Source organism: Gorilla gorilla, chromosome 20 (genome assembly GCF_029281585.2).
Source record: "Gorilla gorilla gorilla isolate KB3781 chromosome 20, NHGRI_mGorGor1-v2.1_pri, whole genome shotgun sequence".
NCBI lineage: Eukaryota > Metazoa > Chordata > Mammalia > Primates > Hominidae > Gorilla > Gorilla gorilla.
Window position 1 is genome coordinate 16,095,649 of NC_073244.2, and position 22,169 is coordinate 16,117,817.

The 22,169-nt window shown below is 52.0% G+C and overlaps 1 protein-coding gene across 1 annotated transcript; it reads left to right on the forward strand.

Annotated features, from left to right (window-relative positions):
* The first annotated feature begins 11,550 nt into the window (after positions 1 to 11,550).
* On the forward strand, positions 11,551 to 15,766 carry LOC101131584 (complement C3-like). Its single transcript, XM_055371879.1, has 9 exons — positions 11,551 to 11,611; positions 11,904 to 11,991; positions 12,248 to 12,334; positions 12,595 to 12,700; positions 13,213 to 13,302; positions 14,553 to 14,639; positions 14,719 to 14,808; positions 14,929 to 15,064; positions 15,545 to 15,766. Exons 2-9 carry the CDS (start codon positions 11,929 to 11,931, stop codon positions 15,675 to 15,677), a joined length of 792 nt encoding a protein of 263 aa, XP_055227854.1. The 5' UTR covers positions 11,551 to 11,611; positions 11,904 to 11,928; the 3' UTR covers positions 15,678 to 15,766.
* The last annotated feature ends 6,403 nt before the right edge of the window (positions 15,767 to 22,169 follow it).

Genomic DNA, 22,169 nt, shown 5'->3' on the forward strand with positions numbered 1-22,169 from the left:
GCCTGCTCAACATGACGAAAACCCGTCTCTACTAAACATACAAAAAAAATCAGCCGGTCGTGGTGGCACATGCCTGTAATCCCAGCTACTCGGGAGGCTGAGGCAGGAAAATCACTTGAACACGGGAGGTGGAGTTTGCAGTGAGCCAAGATGGCGCCACTGCACTCCAGCCTGGGCAACAGAGTGGGACTCCATCTCTAAATAAATAAATAAATCAATAAATAAAAATTTTAAAAAAATCCCATGGCTGATGCTATCTCATCCCCAAGGGTCCATATCCCATCTTCTCCATTCTGCAAGTCAAGCAAAGTGGAACTAGGAAAATTTGCTTGCAATGGGACTGGAGGGACCCGAAGGATTTTTTTTTTTTTTTTTTTTTTTTTGTCGTCCAGGCTGGAGTGCAATGGCACAATCTCAGCTCACTGCAACCTCCACCTCCCAGGTTCAAGTGATTCTCCTGCCTCAGTCTCCTGAGTAGCTGGGATTACAGGCACCCACCACCACACCTGGCTAATTTTTTTGTATTTTTAGTAGAGACAGGGTTTCACCATGTTGACCAGGCTGGTCTCGAACTCCTGACCTCAGGTGATCCGCCTGCCTTGGCCTCCCAAAGTTCTGAGATTACAGGTGTGAGCCACCGCGCCCAGCCAGGAACTTTTTTTTTGAAACTCAATTTCCCCATCGGAAAATAGAGTCCCGTTTCCCAGGGTCATTCTGAAAATTGGATGTCCACGTTTCCTCAGCAAAGAGCTTCACATAAAGTAGGTGATCAGGACTGGGCATGGTGGCTCACGCCTGTAATCCCAACACTTTAGGAGGTCGAGGTGAGAGAATGGCTTGAGGCCTCCCGGCCTCAAGACCAGCTTCGACAACATAATCAGAACCCCCCCAACCCCCACTCCCCCATCTCTACAAAAAATAAAGTAGGTGATCAGTAAGATGGCAGATGAGAAAACTGGGCCAGATGACACAAGGAAGAGGGCAGGTTAAGGTGGGTGGGCCCAGCTCTGGGTGACAAGGCGGGCGTCCCTGTTTCTAGACAAAACCCACTGGCCAGTGGATGAGCAGAACCTGGGCTCCCTGTACACCATTGAGGCCACAGCCTATGGGCTCATGCAGAAGCTGGAGCTGGGCCAGTACAATGAGACGCACGCCATAGCCAAGTGGCTACTAGAGAAGCGGGAGCTGGGAGGAGCCTTCAGGTCCACCCAGGTGATGGGGACCCCCGGGAGGTGAGGGCCAGAGTCACTAGCCGAGGTGCTGACGCGCCCAGCCCAACGGGGGAGTGTGGGGGGCTGTCCGTGGTGCTGACACGCCGGCCGATGGTTTCTCGAGTGCTGTCTGTGGTACTGATCCACGTTCCCCCACCTCCCCGCCCCATTCCAACACTCAGACCACGGTGGTGGCCCTTGAAGCTCTGACCTGCTTCCGTGAAGCTGTCCCCTTCAAGGGCATCCAGGATCTCCACGTCCAGATCACAGCCCCCAAGAGAGCCCTGAATGTGAATTGGTACATTGATCACAGCAATGCCTACCAACAGCGGTCAGCAAAGGTATGTCACTGAGGGGCAGGCCAGAGTCCACGCAGAGATGGCACTGGAGATGAGGCCAAGCATCATGTCCCTGCTGATCTCCCTTCTCAAGACATACCTCAAGATATGTGGCTATACTGTCAATGTATTGATTCGTCTATTCCATCAACATTTCCTGAGCATCCACTATGTATCAGTGACTCTCCTAGGCATTGGGGTTATGTTATGAAAGATCCATGGTCCCTGCTCTTATGGAATCTAGAAGAGTCCATAAGATCTAGAAGAAAATGGGCCAGATGCCATGGCTCACGCCTGTAATCCCAGCACTTTGGGAGGCCGAGGTGGGTGGATCATCTGAGGTCAGGAGTTCGAGACCAGCCTGGTCAACATAGTGAAACTCCATCTCTACTAAAAATACAAAAATTACTTGGGCATGATGGTGCATGCCTGTAATCCCAGCTACTCGGGAGGCTGAGGCAGGAGACTCACTTGAACCCAGGAGGAGGAGGTTGTAGTTACCGGAGATTGCACCTGAGTGACATAGTGAAACTCCACCTCAAAATAAAAATAACAATAAATAAATAAATGAAAAGAAATGACACCCTGGGCAACATAGCGAGACTCCATCTCTACTAAAAAAGAAAAGAAGAAGTAAATCAACTCATCTAAGCTCACGCATTGCTTAGTGGATGTCCCTGGATAAATAGTTGTCAAAATGAAGAAAGCAGAGGGAGGGGAAGAGGGTTTCTTTTTATTGTTGTTGTTGTTGTTGAGACAGAGTCTCACTCAGTCACCCAGGCTGGAGTGCAGTGGCGTGATCTTGCCTCACCGAAACCTCCATCTCCCGGGTTCAAGCGATTCTCCCGCATCAGCCTCCCCAGTAGCTGGGATTACAGGCATGCACCACCAGGCCCAGCTAGTTTTTGTAGTTTTAGTAGAGATGGGGTTTCACCATGGTAGCCAGGCTGGTCTCGAAATCCTAGCCTCATGTGACCTGCCCACCTCGGCCTCCCAAATTGCTGGGATTACAGGCATGAGCCACCACGCCTAGCCAAGGAAGAGTGTTTCTGACATAGGGAACAGCATAGAGTGCAGACCCGGAGCCAGTCAGGCACAGGAATGGTCAGAAGGGAGAACAGCAAATAAAGCAGGCTATTAGGAGGCTTGCAGGCTGGCAGAGCTCAGCAGTGAGGGCTGGGAGGCCATGGCAAGAATTAGGACTTATCCTATAGGCGATAATATTTGATCCTATAGGCAATGAGATTTAAGTCATTGTGACTTTTTTTCTTTCTTTCTTTCTTTCTTCCTTTTTTTTTTTTTGTTGTTGTTTTTTGTTTTTTAGAGACAGGGTCCCACTCTGTTGCCCAGGCTGGAGTGCAGTGGCACAAACATAGCTCACGGCAGACGCGAATTCTTGGGCTCAAGCGATCCTCCTGCATTAGCCTCCTGAGTAGCTGGGACTAGACATGCACTGCCATGCCCGACTTAATTTTCAATTTTTTTGGTAGAGATGGGGTCTAGCTAAATTGCCCAGGCATGTTTTGAACTCCTGGGCTCAAGCAATCCTCCCCCCTTGGCCTCCCACACTGCTGGGATTACAGGCATGAGCCACTACATTTGGCTTGGCTGTGAATTTTTAAAATTTTATTCTGGCTGATATAAGAAGATTATAATGAGGAAAACAAGAGTAGCTGCAGATGAAGATAGAGATTAGATTGGTGGTTGCCAGAGGATAGGAAGTGTACAAAGAAAGGGAGGGATGAAAAGAAGTTGATTAATGGGTACAAGCATATGGTTCGATAGAGGAAATAAGACTGAGTGTTTGATAGATTCATAGGATGACTATAGTTTACAATAATCTATTGCATATTTCAAAATAGCTGGAAGAAAAGAATTAGAATGATTTTAGCATAAAAAAAGACAAATATTTAAGGTGATGGATATCTGAGGTACACTGATCTGATCTTTACACATTATATGAGTGCATTAGATTATCACATGTGCCTTGAAACTATGTACATCCATTATGCATCAATTTTTTTTTTTGAGATGGAGTCTCACTCTGTCGCCCAGGCTGGAGTGCAGTGGCACAATCTCAGCTCACTGCAGGCTCCGCTTCCTGGGGTCAAGCGATTCTCCTGCCTCAGCCTCCCGAGTAGCTGGGATTACAGGCGCCTGCCTCCATGCTCAGCTAATTTTTGTATTTTTTAGTAGAGACGGGGTTTCACCATGTTGGCCAGGCTGCTCGAACTCCTGACCTTAGGTGGTCCACCCGCCTCGGCCTCCCAAAGTGCTGGGATTACAGGCATGAGCCACTGCACCCAGTCCATTATGCATCAATTTTAAAAGGCAAAGAAAAATAAAGAGAGGTGCAGAGGTGCCAATGAGAAGGGGCTCATGGGAGCTCCATGCACAGGGAACCTTGGAAATGCTCCAAAGAGAACAGATTCCAGGGATGCACATTGGGACACAGCCTGAACTGAGCCGTGCAGATGATCTGAGGTTAGGAGTTCGAGACCAGCCTGGCCAACATGCTGAAACCCCATCTCTACAGGCGTGACAGCACAAGCCTGTAGTCCCAACTACTCGGGAGACTGAGGCAGGTCAGGAGAATCGCTTGAACCCAGGAGGCAGAAGTTGCAGTGAGCCAGGATCACGCCACTGTACTCCAGCCTGGACAACAAAATGAGACTCTGTCTCAAAAAAAAAAAAAAAAAAAAGACAGCCTTAGGCTGGACATGGCGGCTCACGCCTGTAATCCCAACACTGGGAGTCCAAAGCGGGTGGATCACTTGAGGTCAGGAGTTCAAGACTAGCATAAGGAACATAGTTAGATCCTGTCACTACAAAAAAATACAAAAAAAAAAATTAGCCAGGCATGGTGGCACACACTTGTAGTTCCAGCTACTTGGGAGGCTGAGACAGGAGGATCGCTTGAGCCCAGGAGGCAGAGGCACACCAAAGTGAGCCGAGATCGCACCACTGTACTCCAACCTGGGCTACAGACTGAGACCTGGTCTCAAAAAAAAAAAAAAAAATACACAGGCTGGATGAGCAGTTCCAGTTGATCTATGATAGCGTAGACACCACAAATGCTCTCTGAAGAGGGAAAAGCAAAACCATCTGCGTGGAGAGAGATGGAAAATGAATCACCAGGTCCCAGGTTAGGGAAAACCGAGGCCCTGGTGAGTGTTCAGGCTCCACATCCCCCTACACTTGACCCTCACTTTGCTGCTTCCTCCACCCTTAAATCTTCCTCTTTGTTCTCTTCAGTTCCTTGCCCAGGACGACCTAGAGATCAAAGCCAGTGGCAACGGGAGAGGCACCATCTCGGTAGGTCTTGTATTCTACTGTATTAGTCTGTTTAGGCTGCTACAACAAAATAGACTGCGTGGCTTATAAACAACAGAAATTGGCCCAGCATGGTGGCTCATGCCTGCAATCCCAGCATTTCGAGAGGCCCAGGCAGAAGAATCACTTGAGTCCAGGAGTTCGAGATGTACCAGGGCAACAGAGTGAGACTCTGTCTTTACAAAAAATTGAAAAATTAGCTTGAGTCACAGCTACTCAAGAGGCTGAGGTGAGAGGATTGCTTGAGTCCAGGAGGTGGAAGCCGCAGTGAGTCGTGATCAAGACCTTGCATTCTACCCTAAATGACAGAGTGAGACTCTATCTCAAAGGAAGGAAGGAAAAGAAAGAGAAGAAAGAAAAGAAAGAAAAGCAAGAAAGCAAGAAACAAAGACTCGGTGCAGTGGCTTGGCTGGGCATGGTGGCTCACGCCTGTAATCCTAGCACTTTGGGAGGCCGAAGAGGGAAGATCACCTAAGGTCAGGAGTTCGAGACCAGCCTGGCCAACATGGTGAAACCCTGTCTCTACTAAAAATACAAAAGTTAACCAGGCATGGTGGCGGGCACCTGTAGTCCCAGCTACATGGGAGGCTGAGACAGGAGAATCACTTGAACACAGAAGGCAGAGGCCAAGATTGAGCCATTGCCCCCTAGCCTGGGTGACCAGAGCAAAACTCTGTCAGAAAGAAAGAAGAAAGAAAAGAAAGAGAGAGAGAGAGAAAAGAAAGAAAGAAAGAAAGAAAGAAAGAAAGAAAGAAAGAAAGAAAGAAAGAAAGAAAGAAGAAAGAAAGGAGAAAGAAAGAGAAATTTATTGCTCACAGTTCTGGAGGCTGGGAAGTCCAAGATAAAGGCAGGGTACACTCTCTGTTTCAGGCCGGGTGTGGTGGCTCACACCTGTAATCCCAGCACTTTGGGAGGCCGAGGCAGGCAGATCATAAGGTCAGGAGATCGAGACCATCCTGGCTAACGTGGTGAAACCCTGTCTCTACTAAAAATACAAAAAATTAGCCAGGCATGGCGGCATGTGCCTGTATTCCCAGCTGCTGGGGAGGCTGAGGCAGGAGAATGGCCTGAACCCAGGAGGTGGAGCTTGCAGGGAGCCGAGATCGCACCAGTGCACTCCAGCCTGGGCAACAGAGCGAGACTCTGTCTCAAAATAAATAAATAAGCCCTCTCCCTCTCCGTCTCCATCTCCGTCTCTGTCTCCGTCTCCCTCTCCCTCTCCCTCTCCCCACGGTCTCCCTCTGATGCCGAGCGGAAGCTGGACTGTACTGCTGCCATCTCAGCTCACTGCAACCTCCCTGCCTGATTCTCCTGCCTCAGCCTGCCCAGTGCCTGCGATTGCAGGCGCGCGCCGCCCCGCCTGACTGGTTTTCGTATTTTTTTGGTGGAGACGGGGTTTCGCTGTGTTGGCCAGGCTGGTCTCCAGCTCCTAACCGCGAGTGATCTGCCAGCCTCGGCCTCCCGAGGTGCCGGGATTGCAGACAGAGTCTGGTTAACTCAGTGCTCAATGGTGCCCAGGCTGGAGTGCAGTGGCGTGATCTCGGCCCGCTACAACCACCTCCCAGCCGCCTGCCTTGGCCTCCCAAAGTGCCGAGATTGCAGCCTCTGCCCGGCTGCCACCCCGTCTGGGAAGTGAGGAGCATCTCCGCCTGGCCGCCCATCGTCCGGGATGTGAGGAGCCCCTCTGCCTGGCTGCCCAGTCTGGAAAGTGAGGAGCGTCTCTGCCCGGCCGCCCATCGTCTGAGATGTGGGGAGCACCTCTGCCCTGCCGCCCCGTCCGGGATGTGAGGAGCGTCTCTGCCCGGCCGCCCCGTCTGAGAAGTGAGGAGACCCTCTGCCCGGCAGCCACCCCGTCTGGGAAGTGAGGAGCATCTCCGCCCGGCAGCCACCTCGTCCGGGAGGGAGGTGGGGGGGTCAGCCCCCCGCCCGGCCAGCCGCCCCGTCCGGGAGGGAGGTGGGGGGGCCAGCCCCCCGCCCGGCCAGCCGCCCCGTCTGGGAGGGAGGTGGGGGGGCCAGCCCCCCGCCCGGCCAGCCGCCCCGTCCGGGAGGGAGGTTGGGGGGTTAGCCCACCGCCCAGCCTGCCGCCCTGTCCGGGAGGGAGGTGGGGGTTCGGCCCCCCGCCTGGCCGGCCACCCGGTCCGAGAGGTGAGGGGCGCCTCTGCCCCGCCGCCCCTACTGGGAAGTGAGGAGCCCCTCTGCCCGGCCAGCCGCTCCGTCCGGGAGGGAGGTGGGGGGGGTTAGCCCCCCGCCTGGCCAGCCGCCCCGTCCGGGAGGTGAGGGGCACCTCTGCCCGGCCGCCCCTACTGGGAAGTGAGGAGCCCCCCCGCCCGGCCAGCCGCCCCGTCCAGGAGGGAGGTGGGGGGTTAGCCCCCCGCCTGGCCAGCCGCCCCATCCGGGAGGTGAGGGGCGCCTCTGCCCGGCCGCCCCTACTGGGAAGTGAGGAGCCCCTCTGCCCGGCCAGCCGCTCCGTCCGGGAGGGAGGTGGGGGGGTCAGCCCCCCGCCCGGCCAGCCGCCCCGTCCGGGAGGGAGGTGGGGGGGTCAGCCCCCGCCCGGCCAGCCGCCTCGTCCGGGAGGGAGGTGGGGGGGTCAGCTCTCCGCCCGGCCAGCCGCCCCGTCCGGGAGGTGAGGGGCGCCTCTGCCCGGCCGCCCCTACTGGGAAGTGAGGAGCCCCTCAGCCCGGCCAGCCGCCCCGTCCGGGAGGGAGGTGGGGGGGTCAGCCCACCGCCCAGCCTGCCGCCCTGTCCGGGAGGGAGGTGGGGGGTCAGCCCCCCGCCTGGCCAGCCGCCCCGTCCGGGAGGGAGGTGGGGGTTCGGCCCCCCGCCTGGCCAGCCGCCCCATCCGGGAGGTGAGGGGCGCCTCTGCCCAGCCGCCCCTACTGGGAAGTGAGGAGCCCCTCTGCCCGGCCAGCCGCCCCGTCCAGGAGGGAGGTGGGGGGGGTCAGCCCCCTGCCCGGCCAGCAGCCCCGTCCGGGAGGTGAGGGGCTCCTCTGCCCGGCCGCCCCTACTGGGAAGTGAGGAGCCCCTCTGCCCGGCCACCACCCCGTCTTGGAGGTGTACCCAACAGCTCATTGAGAACGGGTCATGATGACAATGGCGGTTTTGTGGAATGGAAAGGGGGGAAAGGTGGGGAAAAGATTGAGAAATCGGATGGTTGCCGTGTCTATGTAGAAAGAGGTAGACATGGGAGACTTTTCATTTTGTTCTGTACTAAGAAAAAATTCTTCTGCCTTGGGATCCTGTTGATCTGTGCCCCTACCCCCAACCCTGTGCTCTCTGAAACATGTGCTGTATCCACTCAGGGTTGAATGGATTAAGGGCGGTGCAAGATGTGCTTTGTTAAACAGATGCTTGAAGGCAGCATGCTCGTTAAGAGCCATCACCACTCCCTAATCTCAAGTACCCAGGGACACAAACACTGCGGAAGGCTGCAGGGTCCTCTGCCTAGGAAAACCAGAGAACTTTGTTCACTTGCTTATCTGCTGACCTTCCCTCCACTATTGTCCTGTAACCCTACTAAATCCCCCTCTGCGAGAAACACCCAAGAATGATCAATAAAAAATAAAAAAAATAAAATAAATAAATAAATAAAATAAAATAAAATAAAATAAATAAGTAATCTATTATACTCATATTATTATTTATTTATAACCTAAATAAATAAATATAGGCCAGTCAGTGTGATTCATGCCTGTAATCCCAGCACTTTGGGAGGCTGAGTGCTGGGATGACGTCCATGACTTTTTTTTTTTTTTTTTTGAGATGGAGTCTGGCTCTGTCACCCAGGCTGGAGTGCAGTGGCACAATCTCGGCTGACTGCAACCTCTGCCTCCCAGGTTCACGTGATTCTCCTGCCTCAGCTTCCTGAGTAGCTGGGACTACAGGTGCACAGCAGCATGCCCAGCTAATTTTTTGTATTTTTAGTAGAGACGGGGTTTCACCATATTGGCCAGGCTGGTCTCAAACTCCTGACCTGAAGTAATCTGTCCGCCTTGGCCTCCCAAAGTGCTGGGATTACAGGCATGAGCCACCATGCCCAGCCTGACGTCCATGACATCTTCCAGCCCCATGACGTATGCCCGGGAGGACAGCTCTTTTGTTAACCAAAAGGTGGCCTGGTGTCGTGTTCCAGACAATGGAGTCATGGCTGAATCTCTGCCTTTGTTATGTGACCCTGAGCAAGTCATACCTTTCTTCAAGCCTCTGTGAAATCTAAGTTTAAATGGGTTAAAATTAAACAAAATTCAAAATTCAGTTTCTCCATCGAGCTAGCCGCATTTCAAGTGTTCGGTAGCCACATGTGGCTAATGGCTGCCGTACTGGACAATGCCAATTGGGATCATTTCCGTCACTGCAGAAAGTTCTATTACACAGAGCTGGTCTAGACTCCAGACACTGCTCTGGCCACTGCACCTAGGAATTGATGGGGTCGGTGGGGGCAATCTTGCAGTAAATTCCCCACATGGCCACAGACCCGGGAAGTCAAGGATTGGGGTGCAGAGGAAAGGCAGTGGGTGGGGAAGGGCTCTGATAGCCCCTTTCCTGGCCCGGCAGATCCTGACCATGTATCACAAGTCCCCAGAGTGCTGGGAGGACAACTGCAACCTGTACCACCTGAATGCGACTCTCCACAGTGCCCTAGAAGGTGAGCCTGGTGTGGCTACAGGAGGAGTAAGGGTAGAGTTTTAGGAGAAGAAGTTGGAAAGGTGATGGGGGAAGATGGTGTAGGGACTTGTTAGCCACAGTGAGGACTTTGGCTTTTGTTCTGAGTCAGGTGGGGCATAGAAAGTTCCCAGCGGAGGAGGGGTGTGACCTGGCACAGGTTTGCACAGGCTCCCTCTGATCTGACCACTCTGGAGGGTGAGGGTGGGAGCCAGGTGACCACGAAGGAGGTGACTGCACTGGTCCTGCAGGAGATGATGGAGGCCGGGCCAGATTAGGGGCTCTGGAGATGATCAGATATTAGTGGGCCGGGCACAGTGACTCATGCCTGTTATTCCAACACTTTGAGAGGCTGAGGCAGGAGGATCACTTGAGCTCAGGAGTTCAAGACCAGCCTGGGTAGCACAGTGAAACTCCATCTCAACAAAAAATTAGCTGGGCATGGTGATGCATGCCTGCGGTTCCAGCTATTCAGGAAGTTGAGGCGGGAGGATCATTTGAGCCCGGGTGGAGGCTGCAGTGAACCATGATTGTGCCATTGCACTGTAGCCTGGGCAACAGAGTGAGACCCTCTTTCAAAAGCAAAAAAAAACAAAAACAGAGAAATAGTTGGATTCCACAGTTCCCAGCCTGGGGCACCAAGAAGGAGAGAGGACTATTGGGAGCTCACTGTGGGAGTAAGAGGAACAACCCTCACCAGTCCCATGAATTTTAGGGACTAAACCTCACCAAGGTTTTGGGTTTTGCTTGATCTCTTAATAATAATAACAATAATAATAATAGTTACAAAGCACTGATCAGGCACCATGCTGAGGGCTTTACTTGTATTAACTTATTTAATCCTCACATCAATCCTGTTGGGTTGGGAATATTATGATCCCCCCTTAAGGATGAGTAAACTGAAGCAGAGAGAAGTTAAGCAACTTGCTCAAAGTCACACAGCAGAGTCAGGATTTGAATCCAAGATGCTAGCTCCAGAGACTGTGCACTTGATCACTGTGCTCCCCAGCCTCTAAACTGCTGCCTTCTCTCTGCAGAAAATAAAAAGGGAGATGAGACTTTTCGGCTCTGGATGGAAACAAGGTCAGCGCGCCAGGATCTTGAACTGGGCTGGAGGAGGGTCTCACTTTCCGGTATCTAGATTCCTTAGCGGCCTTCCCTGTGTACTGAGTGGACAGTGGGAACCAGCCAAGCTTGCCTCTCCATGCCTGTCCCCCATTCTGTCCCTGCCTCCTGCCATGTCTGCATGTCCTCATATGACAGGCTCTACCTCAGCTGACATGCTCCATGACTCAGATGCCCAGAGCTGGCTCCAAGCCCTGAAGCTCTCCCCGTGGTTCTCATTTTCTCCAAACACCCCAGCCCCCACCCCAGTCCTGCCCTGTCCCATACCTCCCTTGCCCAGGTCTGCTTCAGATAGAAACATTATTGGGCACCTACTGTGTGCCAGACCCTGTTCTTGGAGCTAGGGACCCAGCTATGAGCAAGGCAGCCTCTCCCTGCCCTGGCGAAGCCCACAGTCTATCAGGAGACACAGACAATCATCAGATAATCACACAGAACCAATAATGAAATGGCAGAGGTGATTTCATGTGGCAAAGGAGAGGTTTACAGAGTCATGAGAGGCAAATCAGAGAATGATCTGGGCCTGGTGCGGTGGCTCATGCCTGTAATCCCAGCACTTTGGGAAGCTGAGAGGATCACTTGAGCCCAGGAGTTTGAGGCCAGCCTGGGCAACACAGCAAGACCTCATCTCTAAAAAAAAAAAATTCAAAAATTAGCTAAGGGTGGTAATGCATGTCTATAGTCCCAGCTACTCATGAGCCTGAGACTGGAGGATCACTTGAGCCCAGGAAGCTGAGGCTACAGTGAGCCATGATTGAGCCACTGCACTCCAGCCTGGGTGACCCTGTCTAAAAAAAAAAAAAAATGATCTGGTGTGTGGGGTGTAGGTTGCGGAAGGCTTCCCAGAGGGAGTGATGTATCCGCTGAGATGGAAAACACGAGGGGTGTTTCAGGATGAAGAGGCAGAAACGAAGATTCCAGGCTGAGTGAACAGCATGTGCACAGGTCTGGTGGCAGGACAGGGAACAAGGCTAACAGTGATCAAATTGAGGCTGAGGTGGGAGGAGGTGATGTGGAAGGCTGTCAGGATTGAGGCAAGGCATTTGGTAATTGAAGCAACGAGGCGAGGTAGTCAGATTTCTGCTTGCTAAAGCTCTGTGTTGTGAGTGGCAAAGGGGACATGGGGAGACCTGGGAGGAGGCTACTGCGCTAGTCCAAGCCAGAGACAACAGCAGTGGGGAGCATGGAGAGAGAGGCGGGAGGACAGTGGGGAAAGACTGGGGCTGTGAACTTCCAGGTTCCAGAACAGTCGAGAGGCCACAATGACTATCATGGAGGTCTCCCTGCTCACGGGCTTCTACCCCAACCAGGATGACCTCAAACAGGTAATGCAGACCCCACCTACCTGCTTCCTGAGCAACCTTCCCATACTTCCCACATGGGTGCAGGGCAGTGTCTACTCAAAGCAAGGCTTCTGGGTTAATGCCCCATCGTTACTTCTCTGCATGGCCAAAACCAAACTTTTCCCTGCTTGGGCCTCAGTTTCCCCTAGCATGGGGTTGATTGGACAAAGGCTGGAGCTCTAGGGCAACGGGCCTTGGAGGCTGTCAGCCACCCTCCAGTCTCCACCCTCTGCCCCAGCTCACGAGTGATGTGGAGAGGTACGCCTTTCAGTACGAAACCAAGACAAGTACCAGTGACAGCACTGTTGTCCTCTACCTGGAAAAGGTGAGAGGGGCCGGGTGCCCTCCGCCAGAGGTGTGTGGGCACCCTGGGGGCTGGAGAACCCAAGGTCGGTCCCCTGGGTGGGTTTTGCAGAGAGCCAGGCCCTCTCAGGTCAGCTCCTCCAGTTGCAATCCCTGTGGTCAAGGCCACATGGTCCGTGGTCATGGCCAATGCCAACAGCCAAGGCCTCGTGGTCAGTGCCACAAGGTCAGTGCCCCAGTCAGTGGCCCTGGCCTGCTCAGACAGGACTCTGTTCTCTCCAGCTCTCCCATGAGAAGAACACGGTGCTGGGCTTTCGGGTTCACAGGATGCTGCAGGCGGAGTTCCTGCAGGCCGCCCTGGTCACCATCTACAACTACTACGAGCCTTGTAAGGAGGGGCCCCCGTGCATGGGGATGAGGCCTGCAAAGGACAGGGCCAGGTGCCAGGCGAGGAGAGACTGGGCATTGCGAAAAGGGGGCTGGGCCTGGCTAGACATAAGGGGCGAGGTCTTATTGGATTGACCTAGGTTGGCGGGGACAGGAAGGAGATGGGGCAAAGTTGAAGGGGGACTGGGCGTGGCCTGCTGGGAATGGGTGGGGAAGGGGCAGGCTCTTTTGAGTGGGCATGGCCTGTTGACAGAGGTGGCTGGCCAGGGCCCTTCAAAGTGAGGTTTGTAGGGGGCAGGGCCAGGAAGAGGGGAAGGTCTGGGAGGACCTGGAGGGCGCAGCCCAGGGACAAGGAGGGGCAGGAGGGAGCCTGGACTTTGGAGGATGGGGAAGGCAGGCCAGGGCCCGGAGTGGGTGAAGACTTCTCGGGACTAGGCCAGGTAGGCAACGAACCCCCAGGAACACTGGCCCAAGACAACGCCCTCCCCCAACCCCTGCACCCTCCATCCACAGCCCGGAGGTGCAGCACTTTCTACAACCTGCCCACAGAGCAATCTTCCCTGAGAAAGATCTGCCACAAAGACATCTGCAGATGTGCAGAGGGTGAGATGTGCCGAGGGTGAGCCCCATGCCGCCAGGCTGGGGCTGCAAGGTTGTGGGGGGCGGATCCAGGAGCCCTTCAAGCCTCCTCCTGGCTGTAGTCTGGCCTGAGTTTAGACAGAAAGAGAAAGAGACAGAGGCAGAGGCAAAGAGAGACAGAAAGAAGGCACAGAGAGACAAACCTTGTCACACACACATACTCGCACTGCCAAAGATCAAATGACACGGAGACAGAGAGAAAGACACAAAGAGATGAAGACGGGAGAAATAGACAAGAAAGTGACCAAAAAGAGAGACAGACACTGGGCATGGTGGCTCCTGCCTGTAATCCCAGCACTTTGGGAGGCCAAGGCAGGAGGATAGCTTGAGGCCAGAAGTTCCAGACAAGCCTGGGCAACACAGTGAGACCCCATCTCTACCAAAAAATTTTTTAAAAAAATTAGCCAGGAGTGGTGGTAAGTACCCGTAGTCCCAAATACTTGGGCGGCTGAGGCGGAAGGATCACTTGAGCCCAGGAGTTGGAGGCTGTAGTGAGCTATGCTTGTGCCACTGCACTCCAGCCAGGGTGATACAACAAGACCTTGTCTCAAAAATAAATTTAAAAAGCCGGGCTCAGTGGCTTACACCTGTAATCCCAGCATTTTGGGGGCCAAGGTGGGTGGATCACTTGAGGTCAGGAGTTTGAGACCAGCCTGGCCAACATGGTGAAACTCCATCTCTACTGAAAATACAAAAATTAGCTGAGTGTGGTGGTGGGTGCCTGTAATCCCAGCTACTCAGGAGACTGAGGCAGGAGAATCACTTGAACCTGGGAGGTGGAGGTTGCAGTGAGCTGAGATCACATTGCATTCCAGCCAGGGCAACAGCACGAGACTCTGTCTCAAAAAATAAATAAATAAATAAATAAATAGGCCAGGTATGATGGCTCACACCTGTTGTCCCAACACTTTGGGAGGCCGAGGTGAGAGGATTGCTTCAGCCCAGGAGTTTGAGACCAGCCTGGGCAACATAGTGAGAGACCCCAACTCTTAAAAATATAATAATAATAAGAGAGAGAGAAGAAAAAGAAAGGAAGGAGGAAGGAAAAAGAAAAGAAAAAGAGAGAGAGAGAGACAGAGAGAGAGCCCCACAGACCAGAAGGGCCAGATCCGGAGACCCAGGCCTGGGGGCTGAAGGGAGGGAGGGTGGGGGGTGATTGGGAAGAAGTCCCCTGTCCCAGCACCGCCAGAGCAGCCGCCCTCCTGACCCTGCAGGACAGTGCCCATCCCTGCAGAAGCCCAGTGGCCAATTGAGGCAGGAGGAGCTCCAGACAACAGCATGTGAGGCAGGCATGGATTTTGGTGAGTGTGGGGAGCCACAGGGGACAGGCAGAGCCCACCTGCAGGCCGAATGCCAACACGACACCCTCCCCTTCCCCAGTGTACAAGACAAAGCTGGAATCTGTGGAGGTCTCTGCCTCCAACCCTTACGTCTATTACAACATGCAGCTCGAAGACATCATTAAGAGTGGTATGTCCCAGGTGACAAAGAAGGAATCCCAGTGTGGGGTCACCCTGGGGGCCCACCCTGGGGGTCCCATTGTGTGGGAGGGTCAGACCTGTGTATGTGCACACACTGGGTTTTCTCCAGGTACGGACCCTGCCACACCCCTGGCCATGAAGAAATTCGTCTCCCATGCCACTTGCCATGACTCCCTGGGGTTGCAAGAACAGGAATCGTACCTCATCATAGGCCAGACGTCAGACCTGTGGAGAATCAAATCTGAGTGCGTGAGGGGTTCCACCTGTCCTGGGGACTCAGGCCTGGGCCTTCTTGCCTACCCTCAACCCAGCCCTTAGTTCCACAATTTTTGCTGGAGATTCCAAGCAATTCTCCTGCCTCAGCCTCCCAAGTAGTAGCTGGGACTACAGGCATGTGCCACCACACTGGGCTAATTTTTGTATTTTTAGTAGAGACAGGGTTTCATCATGTTGGCCGGGCTGGTCTTAAACTCCTGGCCTAAAGTTATCCACCCACCTCGGCCTCCCAAAATCATGGGGTTACAGGCGTGAGCCACCGCACCCGGCCAGGGAAGCATTTACTAATTCCCAGTGATTTGGACTAAGAGGCTGGAAGATCAGAGAGGGCCCTCGGGTGTGGACACTACAGGCTAAGGCTCTGGCAGGCTGTCAGACAGGGCAGGGAGGTCCCCATATCCCCAGGGGCACCAGGCTCTCCTCACCTTCTTGCTTCTTGTAACCCACAGTTACAGCTATGTTCTGGGCAAGCAGACGTTCCTCATCCTTTGGCCAGCAGATGGAGACGCCAGCAAGAAAGAATTGCGGGACCAACTGGAGGAATTTTCGGAATATATGCGCACCCACAGCTGCCAGTCCTGAGCCTCTTCTGCTTTCAGGGAGGTGTCATCAGCCAGCTCTGGGCCACTGGGTTTAACCCCAAATAAAGAGCACAGGATATGACACCCAAACCCTGGACATTTGTCCCTGTGTCAGCTTTCACCAGGGGACCTGCACAACCTGCTCTGGCATAATGTGGACCTGTCTCCTCCCTCTTCCCCTGCTACTTGGGCGGCTGAGGCAGGAGGATCACTTGGGAGCTGGCTCTCCAAGAGTCAATATTCCAAGAGAAGGAGCAGAGGGAGCCATAGTACCTTTTATGACCTAGCCTCAGGGGTCACATGCCATCATTTCTGCAACATCCTATTGGTCACATCAGCCAGTATTATTCAGCATGGGTGGAGACTACGCAAGGCATGACCACTAGGAAGCAGGGTTCACTAGGGGAATAAATTTCAGCAGGCCATGGTATCCAATCCATTTAATGTGCTGCTGGATTTGGTTTGTTAACATTTTGCTGAGGATTTTTGCATCTATATTCATAAGGAATATTGGTCTGTAGTTTTCTCTTCTTGTAGTATCAGTGTCTGGAATGCTGGCCCCATAGAGTGTAAAAGAAATTAAGAAATATTCTTGGGAGCCATGGTGGCTCAGGCCTGTTGTCCTGGTGCATAAGGAGGCAAGGCTAGAAGTTTGAGGCCAACCTGGGCAATATAAAAACCTCTCGTCTATATAACAACAACAATAAAAAAATTAGCCAGCACAGTGGCTCACGCCTGTAATCCCAACACTTTGGGAGGCTGAGGCAGGCAGATCACCTGAGGTTGGGAATTCGAGACCAAGCTGACCAACATGGAGAAACCCTGTCTCTACTTAAAATACAAAAAAATAAGCCAGGTGTGGTGATTTGCCTGTAATCCCAGCTACTTGAGAGGCTGAGGCAGGAGAATCACTTGAACCCCGAAGGCAGAGGTTGGAGCGAGCCAAGATTGTGCCATTGCACTCCAGCCTGGGCAACAAGGGCGAAATTCTGTCTCAAAACAAAAGGCCCAGCACAGTGGCTCACTGGCTCACGCTTGTAATCCCAGCATTTGGGAGGCCAAGGCAGGCAGATCACAAGGTCAGGAGATCGAGACCATCCTGTCTAACATGGTGAAACCCCGTCTCTACTAAAAATACAAAAAAATTAGCCAGACGTGGTGGCGGGTGCCTATAGTCCCAACTACTCGGGAGGCTGAGGCAGGAGAATGGTGTGAACCCAGGAGGCAGAGCTTGCAGCGAGCCGAGATTACACCACTGCACTCCAGCCTGGGTGACAGAGCGAGACTCCGTCTCAAAAAAAAAAAAGAAAAAGAAAAGAAAGAAAGAAAGAAAGAATTTTCTCCTCTTCCTGAGCATGATGGTTCACACCTGTAGTCACAGCACTTTGGGAGGCTGAGTCAGGCAGATCGCTTGAGTCCAAGAGTTCCAAACCAGCCTGGGCAACATGGAAAAACCCTGTGTCTACCAAAAAATACAACAATTAGCCAGGCTTGGTGGTATGTGCCTATAGTCCCAGCTACTTTGCAGGCTGAGGTGGGAGGATGGATTGACCCTGGAAGGTTGAGGCTGCAGTGAACTCTGATCACACCACTGCATTCCAGCTTCAGTGACAATGAGACCCTGTCTCAAAAAAAAAAAAAAAAAATCCCTCTTCCAGTCTGGGCAACACAACATGACCCCGTCTCAAATTAAAGATTTAAAAAATATTGGCCGGGCATAGTGGCTTACACCTGTAATCCCAGCACTTTGGGAGGCTGAGGCAGGCGGGATCACCTGAGGTCAGGAGTTGGAGACCAGCCTGACCAACATGGAGAGACCCCGTCTCTACTAAAAATAAAAAACTAGCCAGGCATGGTGGCACATGCCTGTAATCCCACCTACTAGGGAGGCTGAGGCAGGAGAATCTCTTGAACCCGGGAGGCGGAGGTTGCGGTGAGCCGAGATCGCACCATTGCACTCCAGCCTAGGCAACAAGAGTGAAACCCCGTCTCAAAAAAAAAAAAAAAGAAAGAAAGAAAGAAAGAAAAAGAAAAAAGCTGGGCATGATAGCATACACCAGTAGTTCCAGCTACTCAGGAGGCTGAGGTGCATGGATTCCTTGAGCCCAGGAGACACAGGCAGCTGCAATGAGCTATGACCAGGCCACTGCACTCCAGCTTGTGCAACAGAGAAAAGCCCTGTATCCAAGAAAAGGAGAGAGACAGAGAGAGAGAGAGAGAGAGAGACCAGGTGGAGTGGCTCACTCCTGTAATCCCAACATTTTGGGAGGCTGAGGCAGGAGGACAACTTGAGTCCAGGAATTCGAGACTAGCCTGGGCAACAAAGTGAGACCCTGTCTCTACAAAAAAATCAAGAAATTAGCTGGATGTGGTGGTGTGTGCCTGTAGTCCCAGCTACATGAGAGGCAGGAGGATTGCTTGAGCCCAGAAGGTCAAGGCTGCAGTAAATCATTCACACCACTGCACTCCAGCCTGGGCAGCAGACTGAGACCCTGTCGAAAAGGAAAGGGATGGGACAAGATGGGACAGGACGGGACGGGACGGGACAGGAAGGGAAGGGAAGGGAAGGGGAGAAGAAGAAGAAGAAGGAGAAGGAGAAGGAGAGAGAAGAGAAAAGAGAAGAGAAGAGAAGAAGGAGGAAGAGAGGAAGGAAGGAAGGAAGGAAGGAAAGAAGGAGGGAGGGAAGGAGGGAGGGAAGGAAGGAAGGAGGGAGGGAAGGAAGGAAGGAATGTTCCTTCCTCTTCTATTTGTTGGAAGCATTTGAAAAGAATGTGTACTTAACTTAATGGTAGACTTCATCACTGAAATCATTCAGTCATGACCTTTTCTTGTTTGGAGGTTTTTGATTAATAATTCTAGTTCTTATTACAGATCTGTTGAGATTTTCTATTTCTTCTTGAGTTAGTTTTATGTATTTCTAGAAATTTGTTCATCTAGATAGATTACCTGATTTGTTGGTGAATAATTGTTCATAGCATTCTCTTATAATCCTTTAAATTTCTGTAAGGTCAGTAGTAATGCCTCTATTTTCATTTCTAATTTTAGTTATTTGCACCTTTTTTTTCCTTTGTCAGTATTGCTAAAGGTTTGTCAATTTTCTTTATCTTTTTGAAGAACCAACTTTTGGTTTCCTTGAGTCTTTGTTTATTTATTTATTATTATTATTATTTTGAGATGGAGTCTCTCTCTGTCACCCAGGCTGGAGTGCAGTGGCGCAATCTCAGCTCACTGCAACCTCTGCCTCCCAGGTTCAAGCAATTCTCCTGTCTCAGCCTCCAGAGTAGCTGGGACTACAGAAGCGTGCCACCACACCCGACTAATTTTTTGTATTTTTAGTAGAGATGGGGTTTCACCATGTTAGACAGGATGGTCTCAATCTCCTGACCTCGTGATCCCTGCCTGTCTCGGTCTCCCAAAGTGTTGGGATTACAGGCGTGAGCCACCATGCCTGGCCCATTGAGTCTTCAAATTTCTCCACTGTTTCTCCTTTTTATTTCTTTCTTCCTTTTTTTTTTTTTTAAGATGGATTCTTGCTATGTTGCCCAAGCTGCTGGTCTTGAATTCCTGGACTCAAGTGATTCCCCACTCCTCAGCCTCCCAAACTGCTGAGATTACAAGCATGAGCCACTACGCCCAGCTATACTGATTACTTTTTTAATTTTAGTTTTTATTCATTTTCACAGACAGGGTCTCACTCTGTCACCTAAGCTGGAGTGCAGTGGCATGATCATGGCTCACTGCAGCCTGAACTCCTGCGCTCAAGTGATCCTCCTGCCTTGGCCCCCCAAGGAGCTGGGACTACAGGTAGAAGCCGCCACACCTGGCCTGTCCTTATTATCTTTTTAGGATACACGAAAACAAAAAGATTCCCCCAAAGGCAGACATGTAGAAAAGAAAATGGGGACTGGGCGCGGTGGCTCACGCCTCTAATCCCAGCACTTTGGGAAGCCAAGGCAGGTGGATCATCTGAGGTCAGGAGTTCGAGACCAGCCTGACCAACTTGGCGAAACACTGACTCTACTAAAAATACAAAATAATTAGCCAGGCGTGGTGACAGGCGCCTGTAATCCTAGCTACTCGGGAGGCTGAGATGGGAGAATTCCTTGAACCTGGGAGGCGGAGGTTGCAATGAGCCAAGATTGTACCACTACACTCCAGCCTGGACAATAAAGCCAGACTCTGTGAGAAAGGAAAGGAAAGGAGAGGAGAGGGGAGGAGAGGGGAGGGGAGGGGAGGGGAGGGGAGAGGAGGGGAGGAGAGGGGAGGAAAGGAAAGGAAAGGAAGAAAAGAAAGAGAAGAAAAGAAAGTGGGAAACTCCATCACAAGCCTTTATCGTACGCTCCTCCCCGCAGAACCAGAACGTGCACATCCTGCATCCCCTATTCAACATGGAAAACACTTGAGTAGCCAAGGACAAAAATATGTAACGTTTCTTACTGTGTGTACACAGGGACTTCCTCCTTCTGGATGAAACACTTCTTAATGTGTAACTTTTTGGAGGAGGAGTCCAACACGCTTTGCTTTTGCAATCAGAAAAGGAAAAAAGGGAGAGTATCATGCTTAGAGGGGAGGGAATGCTATCGGCAAATTTAAAATTCCAAAATGTAAAGTGGAAAGAGGACATTGTCTGTCCATCCCACATCCCAGAATTACAGGTCTGGTGTCTGCACCGACTGGCTTTTTTTTTTTTTTTTTTTTTTTGAGATGGAGTCTCGCTCTGTCGCCCAGGCTGGAGTACAGTGGCTTGATCTTGGCTCACTGCAACCTCCGCCTCCTGGGTTCAAGCGATTCTTCTGCCTCAGCCTCCTGAGTAGCTGGGACTAAAGGCCTGCACCACCATACCCGGCTAATTTTTATATTTTTAGTAGAAACGGGGTTTTGCCATATTGGCCAGGCTGGTCTCAAACACTCCTGACCTCGTGATCTGCCTGCCTCGGCCTCCCAAAGTGCTGGGATTACAGGCGTGAGCCATCACACCTGGCCCCAACTGGCTTTTTCTCAGTACTTTCCCTCGGGGCCTTCTGGCCTTGGTTCTCCTCCAGAATGTAGGATCAATGATTAATGATAGATGTTTCTGCTGTCAGGAGCTGAGATGTGGCAGCAGTCCCTGGAGTGGAGTGAGGAACTGTTTCCCACAGGCCACGCCCTCGGAAAAGCAAGATAAACCAAAGTGGTGGGCGTGGTGGCTCACACCTGTAGTCCCAGCACTTTGGGAGGCTGACATGGGAGGATCACTTGAGTCCAGGAGGTCAAGGCTGCAGTGAGCTATGATCACACAACTGCACTCCAGCCTGGGTGATGTGGCAAGTCCCCACCCCCAAAAAAAGAAGAAAGCAGCTAGACGTGATGGCTCATGCCTATAATCCCAGCACTTTGGGAGGCCAAGGCACGCAGATCCCTTGAGGCCAGGAGTTCGAGATCAGCCTGGCCAACATGGCAAAACCCTGTCTCTACTAAAGACATAAAATTAGCTGGGCATGGAGGCACACGCCTGTAATCCCAGCTACTACCTGGGAGGCTGAGGTACGAGAATCCCTTGAATCCAGGAGGCGGAAGTAGCAGTGATGTGAGATCACGCCATTGTGCTCCAGCCTAGGCGACAGAGCAAGACTCTGTGTCAAAAAAAAAAGAAAAAAACAAAAACAAACAAAAAAAAAAACACCGGAAAGAAAAGAGGCTGCGCTCAGTGGCTCACGTCTGTAATCCCAGCACTTTGGGAGGCCAAGGTGGGAGGATTACCTGAAATCAGGAGTTTGAGACCAGTCTGGCCAACATGGTGAAACCCTATCTCTATTAAAAATATAAAAAATTAGCCAGGCATGGTGGCGGGTGCCTATAATCCCAGCTACTCAGGAGGCTGGGGCAGGGAATTGCTTGAACCAATGGGGTGGGGGTTGCAGTGAGCCAAGATTGCACCACTGCACTCCAGCCTGGGTGACGAGCAAGACTCTGTCTCAAAAAAAAAAAGAAAGAAAGAAAGAAAGAAAAGAAGGAAAGAAGGAAGGGAGGGAGGGAGGAAAGGAGGGGGGAGGGAGGGAAGGAGGGAGGGAGGAAGGAAGGAAGGAAGGGGAGAAGGAAGGAAGGAAAGAAGGAAGGAGAGAAGGAAGGAAGGTTGGTTAAGGACTGTCTGGTTCCAAAGCATGCCCCCTTCATCTCTACAATTCTTAACCTAAATTCCAGCTTGAAGGAGTTTGCAGTCAGTTGGCCTGAGTTCAAATCCTGGCTATACCACTTATAAACTGGGTATCCACGTGATTTGCTTAATCTCTTGGAGGCTCAGTTTCTTCATCTGTAAGGGCCAATCATGCCTAAGCCAGAAGATCCTAAGGCCTAGGGCATAACCTGCAGACAGCCTGACACTCAGTGAGCTCCAGATACACTCAGGGAATTTATTTTAGCCATTATAATTTCTCCACTCACCACTCACCAAATTCATTTGAGCAGAGCCCCATCAAACAGCTTCCTCAACTTTTGCACATAATGTATTCCTGGA